Source organism: Talpa occidentalis, unplaced genomic scaffold (assembly GCF_014898055.3).
Source record: "Talpa occidentalis isolate TD23 unplaced genomic scaffold, MPIMG_talOcc4v2.1 talOcc4.10, whole genome shotgun sequence".
NCBI classification, from domain to species: domain Eukaryota; kingdom Metazoa; phylum Chordata; class Mammalia; order Eulipotyphla; family Talpidae; genus Talpa; species Talpa occidentalis.
In genome coordinates this window covers 12845077-12864602 of record NW_023600993.1, presented here as the reverse complement: position 1 = coordinate 12864602, position 19526 = coordinate 12845077, and the positions used below count along the sequence as shown (strand labels likewise).

The following is a 19526-nucleotide window of genomic DNA, read 5'->3' as shown; positions in this document are numbered from 1 at the left end:
GAAAAGAGAGTCCAGCACATGCCTTTGCTTCCCAGGTGCCCTGTGCAGAGCCAGGGCGCTTGAACATGGAGATGTTATAGGGCAGAGTGAGGGGCACCCCGGAACCCCCAAACCCGCCTGTTCTATATAGGGTCTGCCATCTGCCACATAGAGACACGCATACTCTTTTTTTTTAATTAAATATTTTATTTTATATAATTCTTACATCTTTTTTCATCTTTGCACAATGTATGCATTTTCATTTTGGTTATATTCCCCATACAATTGCACCCCCTCCTTATTTTGACTCTAGTCCTTCCTTTCCCCTCCCCTCCCTCCCCTCACCCCCAAGACACCCATACTCTTAGTGCTTAAGATTTTTCAGTGGAAAGGAACTTTAATACAATTAGAGTGCAATACAGGGGAAAGAATAGATAAAATAGTTTTCACACAAAACTTCCAAAGTTACCCATTTCCTTGTGGGTAAATGCCCAGCCAAATAGGGTTGGGCCAAAGGAGGGCCACTAAGGCCTGAAAGCTTGCACGAGTCTAAAGAACCTTCTGGCGGGGAACCTTGGGAAAAGGTAGGAGGAGTCAGACAAGTCTGGAAAGAAAAGAGCAAAATCAAAATAGAGATAAAAGGCTGCCATGTCAACCTCCCCATGGGTCCCTCACCCACATCTCTTTCAGATGTCTCCTGCCGTGTCCCCCAAGTCCCTGGTACAAGTCCAAGGCCAAGAAGCAGGTGCAGCTTCTTCACATGTCTCTGCTCTATGTGTCTCCTCCAGTCATCTCTTGATCTCCTGCTCCTTCTTCTTCCAGTCTCTTCTTAAGCTTTCCTCCTGCTCAGTTCCACCCTCCCTTAGGCGGGGCAGGGAACCTGGAGCCTCCCCTGTCCCTGGGGATTACCCTGTTGCAGAGATACACAATGAATAAGTGGAGGCCCGGTTGCCCTGCCGTTTAGGACACTGACAGACTCACTGAGTTTCCTGCAAGACTGCCCAGTGTGACGGCAGCCACTTTCCACTTGATACATAGAGGTGAGACGTTTCTTCTTGCCAGCTTGGCGCTCTCCTCCCCATCACATGAGGACAGGACTTGTACCTTCACCTTGAGCCATGGTGACCAAGGTCTCTGCTGAGCCCTGGCACAGCCATGCCAACCCCCAGATCTCCCATGAACCTGTTAGCATGCCCTGTGTGACCCTCACCACCAGCCATGCGTGAGGGTTTGCCATCTGCCACTTCCCTCCTGAAATGTCCTGGCCGTGGTCTCCCAAGACCTCCCTGTCCACTGACATGGTTTTTCAGGCTTTGTGTTGCTCACATTTTCTCTGGAGACTTTAAGGGAGAAATTTCTGCTTTGCCTTTTCAACTTCCAGGGGCCAAGCTGCTTCTATCCTCACAGGGCCTCCTCCGCACTCTTCTGAGACCCCTTTAGAAGGCATCGAACCCACTGGGATAACCTCCCCATTTCAAGATCCTTATCGCCATCACATCCTCGGCATCCCTTGTGCGTGCAAGGTGACATATCCCCAGGCTGCAGGATTAGCCAGGGGGAGTGGGTGACGGCATCTTTCCTATACGGTCCCTCCTAGCTGCCTCCTGGGCCTTTCCAGCCTGCTCAGACTCAGCATGTCTAAACTGGAAGTCCGTCCTGCTTCTTTTGTCCTTGCCCTGTAAGCCTTGACTCACAACCTGAGTGCCATTACCTGGGCCCCGAGCCACCACCGCAGGAACGACATGTTGTTTATGCACAAGTCCGGCTGATGTCACTCAGGGGGCCGTCAGTGTTTTACTAGTGCAGTCGGTTCTCCTGTGAATGATTTAGTCCATTTGTTCATTTTTTATAGAGGACCAGTTCCCAGAAGTGAGATTATTGGGCCAAAGGGTAAATGTATTTGTAATTTTGATAGATACTGTCAAACTGTTCTCTGCGGGGTCGGGTGAGCTTGCCCTACTGCCCGCCATGTATGAGAAGGCTCTCGTGTCGCCCCTCACACTGCCTTCTCAGCAAAGTGCGTGTCAGACGTGGGTTTTTACCAACAGGATAAGTGGAAATATGCTATCTCAGGGCACTTTTAATTTGCATTTCTCTTATTGTGAGATTTGGCATTTTTGCAAATGGCACTTAATGACCATTTGAATTTCCTTTTCTCTGACTCCCTTCTTATCCATTTTAAAATTTGGTTTCCTGGAGGTTTTAGTCAATTTTTAAGAACTCTTTTGTGTCTGGAATGTGAGCTACAGGTATGGTCCCATCATGTGTCTTTTGACAAAACCATTTGTCTTGTGTCAGACAGACAGGTGTTTATGTCACCAAACTCATTATTTTTACTCTATGACTTCTGGATTCTAAATGAGTTAGAAAGGCCTGCCAGTAGAATCTTTGAAATTAAAATAATAGAGCTGTGTTGAATGTGGGAGAGTTGGACATAGGCATCTATTTCTCTCCTCTGAAAAATTCCAGTGAAGTTATACTAAAGAAATGATGGGCGGATGGAGGGATGGACAGACAGATAGGCAGACAATCCTCATTATTCACAAGTGACACCAAAATCGATACTCAGTGCTTTCATGCTCTTTTGCTGCAAAAGGCTTGAGTCGCTGACAGTGTGTTCCCAGCAAGGTGAAGCTCTGCTTCTTATTTCAGCTCAATAACAATTGTCCTTTCTGCCGTCTACTTAGTGCCACACTTTTCACATTTTTATGCTTTTCGTTGGTGGTTTCACTCTTTTAAATGGCCTCCGAAGTGCAGTGCTGTGGGCTAGCTAGGGTTCCTAAGTGTGAGGAGGGTGTGACACTCCTCACAAATACATGTGTGAGTTTTGTTTGGACATGAGCTCTAGTGCTGTGGTGGTGAGTTCAAAGTCAGTGGGTCAACAGTATGTATTCAGCAAGGTTCAGTACTGATCAAAGATGTGATCAGAGGCTTGCAGGAGTCTAACCCTGTACCCCTCCTAGGATCAGTGGTTCAGTATTGAGTAGTTCAGTGTGGTGACATTAAGGGCGTATAACTCCTGTGAATAATGAAAATTGACTATAGGCAGGTAGGTAGGTAGATTAGATACATGCAACTACCAGATGATTGGAAGAAGAGAAAGTAGAAAATCCATGACTTCAGCAAATTTTTAGAAGATAGAAAGTGAATGGAGGAAAGCTAATTGACTTAGCAACATGGAGGAAACAGCCAACTTAATGTAGCGGGGAGCCATTTTCTCAAGCAGATCTTAAGAAAAGCTCTCATCCTCAAGCATGGCTCACATAGGATGGTGAGGAGTGAACTTTGGAGTCAAAACCAGGGCATTGAGTTAAAATCCTTATATATTATCAAAGGAACGAAACAGAACACTTTTCAGAGTGGTGGATCAGAATTCTGAGATGCCAAGTCCATTAGGTTGTTGGTCCTAAGAGTAAAGAAGACCCACCAACGCCCTCTGTGATACTCTGAACTTCAAAGGGAAGAACACCCTAGGATCTTACAAAACAACGGAACATGTTATGCTCAGAGTATTAGTAATCAAAATAGCTGCCGCAGTAGCAGTGCTGATATCTAGAAGCTCAAGGAGCAATGCTTTCAGATTGTAATAGAAAAATAGATTTCAGCCCAGACTCCCATACACACACTGTTAGTTAAGGGTGAAGACAAAAACATTTTTAGAAATGCAGGGGTTCAAATGAATTCCAGGGCATTGTTGCCTAGAGAACCGCTAGAGGATGTGCTCCAGCAAGATGAGGAGGAAACCAAGAAAGAAAAACAGCAGCCACAGAGGCAGGGAGGGAGAACCCAGGCTTGGCAAACAGCCAGAGTGGATTGAAGCAAGGGTACAGAAAGCTCCAAAAATGATGTCTCCAGTGGAGGAATATATTTAGGTACATCGGATGTTGATTGATGGGTAGAAAATAGTAGTGTTGGAACATCTGGAGTAAATTAGCAATGGGTTCATGTACTATCAAGCAGATGGGAAAAAAAAAATAGACATTACAATGAACTCCAGGAAAAGGAAAGGACGGTATGAAACAGAAGACAGGCTCATGGTACTTGATACTCCAATGAGTAATAAAGCTGTCCCTCGGTATCTGAGGGGGATTGGTTCCAATCCCCCCAAAGATACCCAAATCCTAGGATGCTCAAGTCCCTTGTATAAATCAGTGTGCATTTGCACATAACCTACAAACATCCTCCTGTGTGCCTGAATCATCCCTAGATGCCTTATGATACCGAATACAATGTAAATGCCATGTAAATAATTATTATAATATATTGCTTAGGGAATAAAAAGAAGAAAAAAGTCTGTGTATGTTCAGTACAGGCACAACCATAATAGGCTTAACTATATGGCACATATTTTTGATCTGGGGTTGGTTGACTTCAGTAGGCAGACCCCACAGATACAGAGGGATGACTATATTTGCTAAGTTGTAATAACACGAAGACCAACTTTTGGCTGAATTAAATTACACTCTGTTTGGGGCTTTAAGAAGGAGGAAGTAAGGCCTGTGTATGGAAACTTTAAACCTTTATTTCCCATGGTGGGAAATGCAGAGCTCTAAAATTGGTGGAGTAAAGAAGTGGTAGTATAAATACCCTGCCAAGAAGTGTCGGGCATTAGTGTGTGGGTAGCAGTTTTAAGAAGGATGTTCTGCAGGCCTCTCACTTCACACGCCCTCTCAGTGAAGGGCAGAGGGGGGCACACCGCCCAGCTGTGGCAGCTGGGGCAACAGAGACACACAGTCCCCAAATCACTTTTACCAGAAACAGATCTTCCCCGAGCTGACCCCGTCCACTTTGCTGCCATGGGAAAGTGAACTCCTCTCTGCACTTCCAGTCGTAGGAGCGCAGGATTTTCAACTGCTTTTCTCCCAGACGACTCCCACACAGTGAAATACAGGAAAGAAGAGCAAAGTGACATTCCGGGTACAAACTTTCTCATCGGACCAACATGTTACCATCTACTTATTTCCCTGCACGTAGGGTCTTTAAAAAAATGATGAAAAGGCAAATGCATTTCTCAGCAAGCTTTCCCTTCTGTTGTCCTCATTTTTGGAGGGTAAGGGAAGGTTGTGTTAGATGTCTGTTTCTTTAGTTGATTTGGGACCAGCAGAGAAATTAGAGGGAACAAGGCAAAAAAAAAAAGCCATCAATACAAATGAATTCCTTTTACACAAGTCAAAAACCACAGGACACGCTCCGTTTTTTTACCACTCCAGGTGTGATCAGAGATTACATATCCACACAGAAGAGTGGGGAGTTAATTAAAAGATTTTGCTCCTACTCCCAGGAAGAAACATCTCTTCATTTGATAAGCAGGCTGGCTTTGGAGTGCTGTTTGTGCTTTCTCTCCTCACTGGAGTGTCACAGAAAAGCAGATCAAAGAGAACCTTCCATCCAGTTAGGTTCCAACCAACTCTCTTCGTTAATGGACTTGAAAGCATCTTCCACCAACTGCATGGGGCTCATGTCAGAGCTTACAAATGCCATCTTCTCACTGAATTGGTAATCTGCAAGCCGGCTTTGATAGATGCTTCTGGAAAACCACATCTCGCATTAATTAAATCAAGACCAGCCCCAATAGTTGGAGCGGGAGAGTCTGGCAGAGTGTAACACCTCACCCCCTACCATTTGTAATTTACTTTTCAACTCACCATGTGACAGCCAGATATTAACACTGGCGAGTGAACCCTGGGCTCTCAAGCAGGGTTTGTGTTTTGTTGTGTTTTCCCTTTTCCTTTTAGTCTTTGCAATTCTGTACCCTCTGGCTGACATCCCCTACCCTGAGGGGAAAAAACTGTTTGGGAGAAATCCTGCTGTCTTTCTCTTTCAGATAGTGACAAAATGCAATAAAATCGAGCAAAAGAGAGGCAGCCCCGCACGGGCCTGTCTGAGCAGGCAGGTCAGGCTGCAGCAGGGATCGTCCATTGTCCTGCCGCTCAGGGTGCCCGCGAGAAAACCCAGCACAGTCGCCAATGAAAGGACACCATTCTGCCTCGCAGGGCTTTGTGAGGTGCCAAAGCTTGTCCCGGTTGCCATGACTACTGTCTGATTGTGGCAGGTTTGTCACCGTGCTTGATAAAGTGGGAAGGTTATTCTTGATAGACCCAAGTAATCATAACCTCGCAAGGCTTGAGAGTGTGGATTGAACATGTCCCCCCAGTCCTCTCTCTAATGGAGCATGCAGTGGTGGGGGGGTTCCCCAGATAAAACCACCAAAGTCTGGGGATGAGGGCCTTGCTCAGCATGAAGGACACGGGTCCTGCTGGTCTAGGAGGGAGGTCGCCATGTGCCCAGGAGGTCAGGCAGAGGGGGGGGTGTCGCTGGCCATCAGCTGTCTGCAGGCCATCTCTGGTCCGCAGGGGGTCCAGAATGCGGTCCCCCTCCCTAAATATATTGATTATGCTTAAAACCTCTGCCTTTTCTCTCTCTCTTCCTCCCTTCCTCCTTTTCCTTGCTGTCCCCCTTCTCTCTCCTCCTGCTCCCTCTGTTCCCTTCCCCTGCAGCTGCTTTCCTCATAGCTGGCCCTCTGCCTTTCTCCTCGCACGGAGATTGGTGGGGAAGGTTCTCTTTGAGGTAACGGCTGATAGAGCTAGGCACAGAATTGCAGTCTTTTCTTTCAACAGACGCCAGCGCCCAACTTGACTATCTAGAAAGTGCTTCTAAGACTCACCTGGGCGGGCTCCTCACCACACAGATCAAGGACCCCACCCCAGGGTGTCGAATTGGCTAGGTCTGGGGTGGATCCCAAGACTGAATTTCTAACAACTTCCCAGGTGCTGCCCATAGACCCATAGACCCGCTGACACAGACTGACTTATTTTCTACAGATGAGGAAACAAGCTCTGGAAGGAGGAATTAGTTGCATGGGGTTCACCTGACTCTGTCACTGCGTGGAGACCAGTGAGTGGTCAGGGCGGGAGCTTTGAAAGCCATCTGAAGAGGCAGCGCTGGTGTTCCCTAGTCCTTCATCCAGCCCCTACCCCAGGGCAGCCACGTGAGCCACCAGTTCTTCCCCGCTCAGGCCTCCAGCGGGAGTCAATCCCCAGGGATGGTCCACACCAAGGGATGCTGCTGGGTGAACGTGGGTTTAACCTTGGCACGCCAGGCCGGCTTGGTCTGCTGATCTGTACATGCCACGCTTCTCCTCCTTCCCCGGCTCTGCCTGTCAACCCTCTGCCCATCCGTGAGCCCCGGAACCCAGCCTAAACCCCAGCAGGCATCCTTCATCTGCTGCCTGTGGCCCTGCCAGGGGCATCACGTGTTCCAGGTGCTTGCACGTTTGTGCATGGACTGTGAGCTCCAACCATGGGGTCACGCTGCTGTTCACCTTTGAGCCTTCTGGGGCTCTGAGGCACTAGCTGAATGGATCTGCTTGGCCTCCTCGATTGGAAAGAATCTGGACACATGTTGAGATGTTCTGAAGCCAGTGACAGGGATTGAGCCCACCAGAGCCGGGGGCCAGCCACCTGGAGATGGGGCGTGCAGAGTCTCCCAGGCAGGGGTGGGGCTGCACTAGCAACCCCGGGCAGAGCCCAGAGTGGGAAATCAGGTCTGTGAGAAGCCCAGGGTGGGACCAGGACTGAGATTTTAACGTGAAAGGCTGGTCGTCTCCCCCGAGCTGTCTCCTGCACTGGAGCTCAAACACGGGTGGAATTCATTTACCTTTCTCCACCACAGCGCGTAACAGGTGAAGCCGTGTGTATGTGGTGTATGTGGAATGTGTGTGGTGTGTGTGTGTGTGTATGTGCTATGTGTATGTGGAATGTGTGTGGGGGGGATGTGTGTGTATGTGCTATGTGTATAGGGTGTGTGTGTGTGTTATGTGTGTGTGTGTGTTGCTCCTGTGGAGTGCGCGTGGTATGTGTATGGGTGTGTGTGTGTGTGTGTGTGTGTGTGTGTGTGTTGCTCCTGTGCTGGATGTAAATGCCCGCATCATTTGTCAACTGTAATTGAACTTCCCATGACACGCTCCAGAGTCCTCCGGAGCGGCCTGTGTCGTCACGTGCCTGAATCCATCTTTGAGGCGAGGGGTGATTATGCAGCTTCCGTGAAACTCACAGGAGGCTATTTGTCCAGACCAGAACGAAACAAAATGAAGGAATTAATCCTTTGGCTCTAATTCCTTGCCGACTGCTTAGACCGAGTCGGGGCCCAGAAAGAAATCCCATGTTGGCAGTTTGGCTCCAGACTCTTCGAGCATCACCGGAGCCAGAGCCGGGCCTCGGGCCGCAGGCCTCCCCCCCCTTCCCGCTGCAGCGGTTGGCGGGCTGAGCGGTCCCCTCTTGGGCACGCAGCGTGGACCTGGGGTCGCCGCCGCCCTCACAGTGGCTTTTCTCCACAGGGGGTGGAGGTGCAGACGGACTACGTGCCCCTGCTGAACTCGCTGGCGGCCTACGGCTGGCAGCTCACCTGTGTGCTGCCGACTCCTGTCATCAAGACCACCAGGTAACAATAAGTCATTTCACTCTTTTTACTGACATCCTGGGCTGGGCACAGGGCTGGTTAGTAACCGCTGCTGTACATACATGACCTGGTCGATCCTGTGAGGCCCATGTGGTCACATACACTCTCCAGCTAGCACATGTCACTGTCTCCCCTCAGGGGACTCCCCTGGCCCCCAGTTCTCACATGGGGAGCCTGGACCCATGAACCACTGCTGCCCAGTGTGTCCAAGATGAGCTACCTGGGCTGAGGGGACCTGCGGGTCTCAGATGTGAAAGAAATTCAGCACGTGCTCTGTGCCCTGTGCTGGCTTAGGTGCGTCCTTTGTATATAAAATCTTTAGTCTTCAAAAACTTCTGTGAGGTGGAATTTTTAAATTAGACCCATGTTACAGCTGAGGAGTCTGACCAGGAGGTTGAAGGGCTCAGTCAGGATCACGGTGCTGGCCAGGAGCCCTGAGGAGGGGCTATGAGCCCTGGAGTCTCGGCCTCGAAGTGACTCTCCTCGTAATTACATGTTCATATTCGCTCGTCCACTCAGCCCTGCCGTCCTTCCCTGAGCCCGTGGGCTCACCCCGGCCATAAGAATGCCAAAAGGCCTTCCATCTGGATATTGGTTGTGCTGCCTGAACTAGCTCTACCTGACCTATAGGTGTGTGAGTGCGGGTAGAATTCCCACTTTTCAGGTGAGGAGACTGAGGTCACACAGGTGCCATCACATGCCTGAGGCCACGTGCCGGAACATGGGAAACCTCCATCTGTGGAGTCAGGCCCTGCTCCTACGCCAGGCCGCCTGTTTGCTGACCTGAAGGGATGCCCCCTCCCGGGGGCCCTTGGAGCTCCTCTTCCCAGAGTCCTGCTGCCACTCAGCATTGCAGGGTGATGGACCGCATGAGGCAAGGCTGGAGATCTGGGGGACACCAGGCTAGAACACAGACGGGTGGGGAATCATGGCAACAGTCAGTGCCTTCTCTGGGCACCTCCACACACCCGTCTGGGCCCTCCTGGACAGCGGGACACAGTGGTCTGTGGACCTGCAGGAGCCAGTCTGCAGACACCGTTGGGCCCTGGGCCTCTGAGAGCCGCCATATTGTTTGCAAAACTTCTGTGAGCACAGGGTGATGCAGTCAAAAGAATCCTGAATTTGTGCCCCGAAGACCCAACCCAAGTCCTGATCTGCCACTCGCTAACTGTCCACCTTGGTCAAGTCATGTAGCCTCTTTGAGTCAGTCTTCTGGGCCATTAAATGGAGGCGTGCAGACTTCCCTCTCTGCTCCGAACAGGAGTCACAATGAGAATGTCTTCAGATGTGAAGCCCCAGCACCTTCTGAGCTAAATCCAGAGGGGCTAGCAGGTGTCTAGTCACACCTGCCTCCCTGTCCCCCTTAACTCTCTGCCCTCAGTGAACCTCATCTGGAGTGGAGCAGGTGTGGAAGCAGGCGGCTCTGGGTTCGGATCCTCGCTCATGCCTCCCGCCTGCCTGCTTGAGAGCTTCTGTTCCCGTCTGTCAAAACAGAAAAGTCCAATTCTGGCCCAGCCATGGTCCAGCCCAGCCCCAGAACAAAATCAGAAATGTTCTCCTCCACCTCCTTTGCCTCTGAGACTCTGCGTAGTAACGGGAGCCCCAGCATAGAAGGCATCTGCGAAAGAGATTTCAGAAAGTGGTCGGGCGGGTGGAGGCTGGGCCAAGGCTGTGCTCTCCTTTACAGCGCTTCTGTCATTTTGAGAGGAGGTTCCCCAAGGACCTGTCTTCATGGGAGATGCAACATTCGCTCCCAGTGCCAGAAAAGTGGGCAGCTCTTCCCGGAACCCCTCGCCCATAGGTCAATGCCAGTGCCCACCCGTCCTGCCCCCACAGGAGCCATGAGCCTGCGGCCAGCAGAGATGAATCTGACCCCAGCCCTGGAGCCCATGTGGCCAAGAGCCACACGCAGTGGAGTCCTGTGTGCAGCGGGATGTCCCTCCGCTCCTGTAAATGCTGACGGACTGGGCCAAGTGCTTCCCAAGGTCCTCATCTACCTGCCCATCTCAGGCCACCAGGCCCCGCCCCAGCCTCATTACCACAGCTAGATTTGGAAGAGGCCTGAAGATTCGCTGTTGAGATTCACTGAAGAATCCAATTTGTCATCATTTGGCTGAGATGCCAGCCAGCTGTTACTGCACATCAAGGGAAGGGGAGTTCGCAGCTACGAAGCTGACGCTGCAGGGACGCCCACAAAGCTTTTGCTGGGCCCCTGAAGTAGTCCCTGGAACAGCCCCCTTGGAGCAAGGTGGGGGTGGGGTCTTAGCTTCCCGACCCCTCTCGGTTGTGTGACTGCTTTCCTTTTCATGGGTGTGTGACCTTCGTGAAGTTAGGAATGGCGCGTCTGTGTGAGGTTTGGGGGTCCCTCAGGTGTAACCTAACTCACTCTCCGCTCTGTGTATGTTACAGGGAGGGGAATGTATCCACCAAGCAGATTGTCTTTCTTCAGAGACCGTGTCTACCTCAGAAAATCAAGAAAAAGGAATCCAAGGTAAGTGACCTTGTCTTTTCTGTTTTCCTTGGCAAGGCTTCGTCCTCACGGGATGACTTTTCTATAGCAGTTGGGTGTGCAGCCTGCTCTGACTTCTGAGGGCTCTCAGCACCCCAGGATCACCTGAGTTCCCCTGACAATCCCACCAGAAGCTGCCAGACAGGACAGGTGAAAGCACAGGAAGGCCTGGTGCGCTCAGGCCCTGCTGGCCAGGCCAGGAGCAAAGGAGAGAGGTTCTGGATACTGGAGGCGCCAGCTCTTCCCACCAGGCTGAAAATAGGGGTGCGAAGTCAGCTGCAGTCTGATGGGGGTGTAGGGCATGGCTTGAGCTCAGGGGCTCTGGCCCGCCTGTTGGATCCCTTGGGACGTCAAAGTCTCATGGTCTTGGCAGAGAGACCCAGCCAGCGTGCCTTGGGGACGTGCCCTGCCCCAGGGCTCTGAGTGACAGTGGCTGATGTTTCATAGGCCCGGTTGTCCTCCAGGTCCCTGGGGCCTCCCTCCCCTCGCTGGACCTCACGTCAGAGCATGCTGAGAGACGGAGGCTGTTCTCAGGATTTGTCCCATGGTCCTAAGTTGAGCCCACACCCTCTCCTGGTGTCAGATGATTTTGATGCTTTCCTGCAATTTCCCGCAGGGGGTTCCCCATTGCTCAGGAAGAGGTCAGTCAGCCGAGTGACTGCCAAAGCCCCAGCCAGGTGTCACCTGGAGCCAGCTTGCTCCCCCTTTGATGGCCAAGGCCACACTTGCCAGAAGCGGCTGCTGGACCTGCCCCTCTCCTACCTGGCACTATTCCCTGCCCCCACCCCTGCTTCCTCATGTTCTTCGGACATGGAGCCCAGATAGGAGCGCCTAGCAAGTGAACAGATTGGAGCAGCCCCTCGCCAGCCAACAAATCTGGAGGAAAGCGTGGCCCACTCGTGGGAGAAACGCCAAGGAAATGGCGCCTGGAAGCCAGATGGGGTGGGGTGCAGAGGAAGGGCTCTCTCCAAGCTCTGAGATGCTAATGTGACAGGTGACAGCACAGAGGACCAGAAGGCAGCCGCCAAATCCACCATTAACCACCAGGAGCAGTCAGCGCCCGCTGCAAGATAGATTGGCTTAGGCTGCTGTCACTTACAGCTTAGCGGACCCCCGAGTGTCCCAAACACCCGTCTGGGGGAAGGCCAGCCGCCGGCAGCCTGTTTTACTGTGGCTGGTTTGTTGAGTTCAGAGACTGCCCCTGGCACTGCTCAAGATACGGGTGCATGCCCCAGACTGGGCAGCCTGCCTTCCAGCTGTGGATGTGACCTCAGCTACAGCCAGGACAGTGTCCCTTGCTGGGGAACCGCCACAGGCCTGCCTCTCCTCTTGCTTTCTGAGATGTCTCCTTTCCAAACCTCAGGATCTGCAGTCCGGTCGCCTCATGAACAACTTGGGGTTTGGTAGTGTAGGGTAAATGAAGTTAGCGGGTTTTTCCGCCCTTACGCCACTAGCGTGGATGGCCAGGGCACCAGTGTCTTTGATTATGGACACCTGGGCCCAGGGGGCACAGGTGTGTGCATGTGTGGGTGTGTGCATGTTTAGGTGTGCATGTGTGGGTGTGCATGTGCAGATGTGCATGTGCAGGTGTGGGTGTGCAGGTGTGCGTGTACAGGTGTGCATGTGTGGGTGTGTGCATGTCTAGGTGTGCAGACGCTCGCACCTGTGCTTAGCGGTGATGGATAAAAGGGCGGCGTCACTCTGAGGTGAGACCACAAGACAAGACGAGACTGAGCAAGAGCGCAAAGACTCACCGAGGGCTGGGAGGCCTGCCAGCCTCCTGGACCCCATGCAGCTCGGCCAGCCCCCTGCTCACCCTGTGGGTGCTTGCACTACAAGCAGCACTGACAGCCTCACCCCTGACACAGTCAAAATCCACCTCCAACTTCTGACTCCTCAAAAACTTAACTCCTAAGAGCCTGTTGTCGGCCTATGGGTGATCCAGTGGACGAACATGTACTCCGCATGTCATGTGCATTATATACTGGATTCTCGCAGTAAAGTGAGCTAGAGAGAAAAACAGTAAGGAAATCAGGAAAATACATTTACAGCAGTGTGCTGCATTTATGAATTCCATCAATATTTTGTAAGAAATCCAAGTCATAGTGGCTCTGTGCAGTGCAGTTCCAGGGACCCATGTTCAAGGGTCACCTGTAGTTTCTGCTGTTTGTTAAAGACCCAGGTGTGTCCCCCGCTCAGAGGGGGCACGGAGGCCCGGCTGGTGAAGGAGGCAGGTGGACGATGGCAGGCAGGAAGAAGGAAGCCCTTCCTCGGACTGCAGCGCTGGGGCGGGGGAGTGTTGGCTGTTGGCTGCCGTCCTCTTTCCCAAGATGTTTCACGGCTAAACCCTGCCCAGGAGCTTTTTGTAGCTCGGGGTTATCAAATCGTGGCCTGTGGACGAGCAGGATCTGCCACATCTGGGAGTTTCTACCTCCCTCCCCAGACCCTTCAGAGTCAGAAACTCAGGTCAGGTGGATGGTCTGTTTGACAGAGGCCCCCAGGCAACTCTGACGCCCACTCGAGTATGAGCCTCATCTGAACTGGAGAATTTAGGCCCTTCCAGGCGCACCTGTGGGCCTCCCTTCACATTTTATCATCGATTTTTAAAAAAATGGGCCTGTCAGGAGCCTTCAGTGTAGTTGTTTGTTTTTAATAAGCCGAATCAAAGTATCTTTAATGGCAGTTAAATCTGGACTTCCATTAGCCCATCACTCAGCCTGATGATCAGACTCCTGACCTCGCAGATGCAGCTTAACATGGTAATGCCTGAAAGCTGGGGCTCTGCTGCCTGGGGCTGAGCCCTTCCAAAGTGTGGCCTCTCCCTTCACTTCTCTCCCTGCTTCCCTCTAGAACCAGAGCCTGAAGCCTGCCGCGCACCCAAATTGAGGGGTTGGAAATAGAACACAGAGTAAAGACACCTGTGTTTGAAGTCCACCTCTTTTGTTTTTTAGCTGTGTGACTTTGGGCAAGTTACTTAACCTCTCTGAACCTCTGTGATCATCTAGAAGATGGTGCTACTAATGCCTAGTGAAAGGATTGCTTGGGGATTGAGGGCCATGGGACACCTAGTCCCTGTGTGAGACATGCAGTTAGTACCTTAGCATGGTCTTGTTCTTCCCAAGACAAGTACTCTACATGTGGCCTACTTCATAGCTCAGAACGTTTAGCTTTCAGATTACACAGGCCCTGAGTTCTGGCCAATCCCACCTCCCTTTTTCAGCATCCATACTGACAGCCTTGGGACGCCTGTTAGTGTCTTGGCTGAAGTGGGCGCCATTTTGGGGAGGGGGCCGGGGGGCTTCTAAGGTGTGTAGAGAGACTCTGTTATCAGAAACTCATGGCTTGGTTGGTAGAAGCTTGAGCCAGCCCCAAAGGGAAGCCAGTCAGCTCCATGGGAGAGAATTCCAAAGAGGGTGACACATCAGCCATTATAGGTGAATTCATTTAGGGGTGCTCAGGGAGGCCAGAGTGAGCGAGGAAATGTGAAATCCTAGCCACAGCAGGCCCTGCACGCCCTTTTCTCTACTTCGATGGGATATTCAGATGGACCAGGCTTGTCCAAAAGAGTGTGCCATCAAGATTGCTGTGACGCAGGGAGGAGTCAGGCAAATGTTTTACTTGAGGGATAGATCTCTCCCACCCAAGGCTCTGCCAAGGTGGCAGCTTTTTAAAAATTTACACAGCAGATTTTGGTTCTTCCTAGCACAGCACTCAGAATTATTGACAGTGTGGTAAAGCCTTAATAAACCGTTTCCCGTGCATGGTGCCACTGCATTCCGGGCCCCCATCCAGCTAGCCAGCAACCTCCAGAGCTGAAGGCTGACCCCCACCCTCTCTCATCTCTAGTTCCAGTGGCGATTCTCCCGAGAAGAAATGCACAACAGGCAGATGAGGAAATCCAAAGGGAAACTCGGCGCCAGAGACAAGCGACAAGCAGAAGAAAACGAGAAGAACCTAGAAGACCAGTTTTCCAAAGCGGGAGACGTGGGCAACTGTGTGGCCAGCCGGCAGCAGGAGGATAGAACCTCGGAGGAGATGAGGGTGCCCAGCGGAGAGGTCACAGAAGAGAAACTGTGTCCCCCCGGCCAGCTGTGGGCGGAGGGCGGGACCGTGCACAACGGCCCAGCGTGCTCGGGGCACTTGGTTTCCGACCCCGGGGAGGGTACCTGGGAGGGCGCCCCCGAGGTAGGGCCTGTGGAGTCCACCGCGGCAGAAGACAACTGAGTCTTGGCCGTGGACCTGAAGGCTCCTGAGCTGGCAGACCCGAGGCACTGTGCCGGCAGCCGGGCCGGGGGCTGCCCGTGTCACCCTTTGGCTTGGCTTGACCTCTCCTTGTGAGCAAACCCAGGCCCTCCCAGGGCTGGGTCCCTGACAGTGTTAGTTTCCGCACATCCATTTGAAAGTGTCGTTCCCCCAGTGTTCAAGTGCAAGATGGTCCGGTTGTTTCTTCTAGACCCAGGGGAGGGTCTGCACCACCCAGTGCCTGTGTTCCCCGCCCCTCCCGACCTCCAGGGAGCATTCAGGCCAAATGCCTGGCTCAAACCAAGCTGGGGTCTGTTCCCACACCCCAGTGTCCATCGCCTGCTGCTCTCTGTAGCCGCATGGTGACTTGTCACAACCCCGGGAGCCCTGCCAGCTGCCCTTCTCCACCGAGACCGCTCAGACCCTGCTGCTTTGGCGAAGAAAGTGACATTGGGGAGGGGAGGCACCCCACCGCCTGGCTTTTCTCAACGTATTCCCATAGATACTGGTAATCTGGAAGTGAAGAGGTAATTCTGTTTGTGCACCTGCTCTTGCAGAATGTCCGAGAAAGTATTCTGTGTTAGTATTAATGCCAAAAATCATTTTTCAAAACACTTTATATCCAGCACATCCTATGAACACACGTTCTTTCTGTCATTTCAGGGTGAGCCGACTGGCTGGGAGTCCTTGTTATGTGCTATTTTAATCAGTGTGTCATTGGTCCAGTTGTTTCCCATGTCACGTGTTTATATTGTCCAGAAAGTATTGTGAAGGCTTTAAGTAGACGCAGCTGGCAAACCTGGAGAGAGAATGCCGATTGTCTTGACCAAAACAACAGCCTGTCTCTTCTCTTTCTTGTTTAGTTACTTAAAGCAATAAATCCGCTATCAGTTTAGTGCGGCGTGAGTATTTATTATGTCCCCACGAAAAGTCCCCACCTAATGTCAAAAGCAACTGACCCCACCTCCCCCGTTCCCTTCTGATAAGCCCTGGCAGTGTGATATTTGGGGAGAAGGAAACCAAGTGCCTTGGGAAACCCCTTTTCTTTTAAAGATTTATTTTATTTATACAAGAACCGAGGTACAGGCCAAATGTGCGGGAGGGTAAAAGGATTCACCAGAGAGAGCGCGGGGAACAGAGCAGGCAGACTGACGAAATACACGGCTGAGGGGAGCAGCGGGGGAGACAGGACAGGTCTGCCGCGCCATGTGGGTTGCTCCGAGGCCGGCGGGGATCAAACCGGAACTGCTGAGGCTGCTTCACAGCGCTGCGCTCAACCGCTTGCACCACCTTGGAGGCCCCCAAAAGCCCATTTTCTTGTCTGTTATTTATAGAAAGATGGGAAGTGAGATTCTGATGCCACTGGGGAAATCAGGGCATGGACACCCCTCACTGATGCCTGGGGTGATGCCCTGCGCCAATCTAAGTATGTCCCCAAGTTTTGAAGTTGATTATTTCATGAGGCAAGTCCTGTCCCTGTTTGTGAGTTTACTAAAAGGAACACATTTGTGGGGCCTCCCTGGTGGCGCAAGTGTTTAAGCACCGCACTATGAAGCAATCCGCAGCCTTTGCAGCATGAGTTCGATACCCGGCCGGCCAGGGAGCAACCCACATGGCGCAGCAGACCTCTCCTGTCTCGCCCGCTGCTCCCCTCAGCAGTGTTTTTGGTCAGTCTGCCTGTTCTGTTCCCTGCTCTGTCTCTGGTGAGTCCTCTCACCCCCTGCATCTCTGGTCTGTACCCCAGCTCTTGTATGCATAAATAAATAAATCTTTAAAAAAAAAACACATTTGTAATAGATTTTCAGAGCAGAATTGAAAAGCCTTGTGCAGATTTGGATGCACGTAGTATGGTTTATTCTTGATTTTTGAGCAAATTTGCCCCACCCAGCTCCTAGAGCTTCTCTAAAAAGATAGAAAGCTTTGTCCAAAGACACTATTTTAAAGTCACATTTCCACAGCCAGTGCTCTGTTTCTATCTAGGCAGCATTGTAATTTTAAAAGAACATTATCTGGTAGCCCCATATCTTAGAGGATCACAACTTTTCTAAAAACTATGCTAGTTAGCAGCAGGCTGGGACAAAACACCCTCACAGCCTGGAAAAGTATTCTATCTTAGGATACACCTTCAGGTGACCAGCCTGTGTTGGGTAGTATTATTTTTCGATAATTAAATGACATTGATGTTTGCTGTATTTGAGGGGGAGGAAGGTGACTAATCTGAATTCCTCAGGGAGTCTGGCCCAAGTGTCAGGCTAACAAATTGTTTCTGGAGGTCTTATTTTCTTCCCTCTGCTTTTCTGTTCCCCTGCTGATACCGGGCCAAAGTAGGGGCACAATATCTATCAAACAGGCTGCACTTAGAATCCCCAGGGAGTTTAAAAAAAAATCCCTCACACCCAGCCCCACCCCAGAGGCTGGGAAGGGTTCGTTTGGGGAGCTGCCTGGATTAGCACGATTTAGATTCCCTCGGGAGATTCTAAGGTGCAACGGAGACTGAGGAGCACCGGCCCCAGGAACACGAAGGACTTTCAAGCTGGTTCCTTGTGAAAGGACGTGTTTTTACACAGATGAAGACTTCTGCGAATGCACTAAGCGAGGGGCTCCTGGAGGAAACCCCACCATCCTGTGACTACTGCCCTGGTGAAAGACACCATTGGCACATGCGTGTGGTCTTTGGGACAGAAGATGTCACGGGGTTTAGAAGATCGGGGGGTGATCGGGTGACCTAAGTGGGGACCTAAGTGACTGCCACGACCACCCAGCAGCCCCAGTGGGGCTATTCCAGGATGTCAGAGGCGCCCAGGTATGGGGAAGCCAAGCCCAGCTTTGGGGGAGCACAGAGTGCTATGGAGGTTTTGGTGATTCTTCAGCCCATTGTTCGCCTGAGGAAGGTTATTAGATGGAAAAGATCTCCCAGGAACAGAAGAGCTGGTCCCTGCGGCTGTGTGAATTCTGATTCTTTGACCAGGAAATGTCTCCAAGACCCATTCTTGCCCTCCCGAGGAGCAGGAGAGGGCAGAGGACGAGTGTGGGGGAGGTTAGCCTCCTCAGGGCAGTCAGACAGAGGAAACCTTCTCAAACCTCCGTAGAGCAGGTGCGTTGCTCTCACAGGGGCGAGGCCACAGGTCAAAGCTCTGACATTCGCAGAGCCCAAGGACACGGGTGTCCCTGAGGCGATGGGCCTGCGGCTGCTCTCAGCTCCCGCGGCGGAGCGGCCCAGCCGGGCTTAGGATGGGCAGCTGGGTAGCAAGCTGACTGCACACAACCTCCGCGTGGAAGCAAACGCTGATTTCCTCACGTCTCCTGAGCACAGGCTCCTCATGTGTGCAATGGGGCTAATGACATCCGCCTGGTCGGGTGAATGAGATGTGTTAAGTGCCTGGTTCTTAGTGAGCGCGCTGTGGGTCAGTTCGTCACAGCGCTGGCAGGGGCTGAGTGTGGCAGGGACTTAGTGCTCCTGTGCCCGCTGCCCACGGGCTCCTAACTGCCCCGTCCCTCTTGCAGGTGCGGGCCCCGGGGTGGGGTCTGCTCCTCGGGATCTGAGCGGTGATGTAAAGGCCTGACGGTTGGACACCCCCCTGAAAGCCCAGCTCTCTCCAACTCCGGTGCCCTTGCACCGCTGACCCTTTGCCTTGGGAAGCTACTGAGATGCCGAGGTCGACCTGTGACCTGTGACCAAGGCAACCCCATCTCCCCTCATGCAAGCAGGATCATGTGCACCGTCTGCATTTATTTGCTTGTGGTTTGTAAGTAACCAAAAAAAGTAAGCATTATTCAGGGCAGTCCTTGTCTGAATTTTTTCAGATCTCCAGATTGCTCATCCTGCCCTGGAGGTTCATGCTGGACGGGACCAGCGTCAAGAGAGCATTAGGAGATGTTCTAATTCGGTTCTTATGAAGCACGTTTGATCAGGACGCTCATCTAAACAAATTCATCATGTCCGGGGCTGAACCACAAAGCATTTCAGGAACAGCTCTTAGCGCAGGGTTTATCGGCAGGAATCTGTTGCCCCAAACTCCTCAGTCACGGAAAGCACAGAGGCTGTGCTCACACCCCCGCGGGGCCCGGCGGGCCGCAGGGCCTCTGTCTCCTGGGCCCCTGTGTCCTGCTCCACAGGCCTCGAGCAGCAGGTGGCACGAGGCGAGGCGGGCGCGGGCTGGTGGGAGTGGGCAGCAGCCGGGAGGCGCTGGACACAGCCCCCCGCCCTGTCGTCTCAGCGGGACGGGCTGCGTGCAGCCTGCGTGAGCCGGGCAGGGCGGGCCGCTGCTCGGCTCCCCAGGGGAGCCCGGGTTTCCTGTACTTGGCTCCCGAGTTGGGAACAGGGAAGCCACGTGTGTGG

General features: G+C 52.2%; 1 protein-coding gene across 5 annotated transcripts in view; it reads left to right on the top strand.

Annotated features, from left to right (window-relative positions):
- RFTN1 (raftlin, lipid raft linker 1) overlaps positions 1 to 16197 on the top strand; it is a 163627-nt gene extending 147430 nt beyond the window's left edge. For all 5 annotated transcript variants that reach the window (XM_037524760.2, XM_037524771.2, XM_037524764.2 and 2 more), the window contains exons 8-10: positions 8315 to 8418; positions 10846 to 10927; positions 14792 to 16197. In XM_037524760.2, coding sequence (XP_037380657.1) covers positions 8315 to 8418; positions 10846 to 10927; positions 14792 to 15169 — 564 coding nt within the window. In that variant the 3' untranslated portion in view covers positions 15170 to 16197. The remainder of the gene's footprint in view (positions 1 to 8314; positions 8419 to 10845; positions 10928 to 14791) is intronic.
- The last annotated feature ends 3329 nt before the right edge of the window (positions 16198 to 19526 follow it).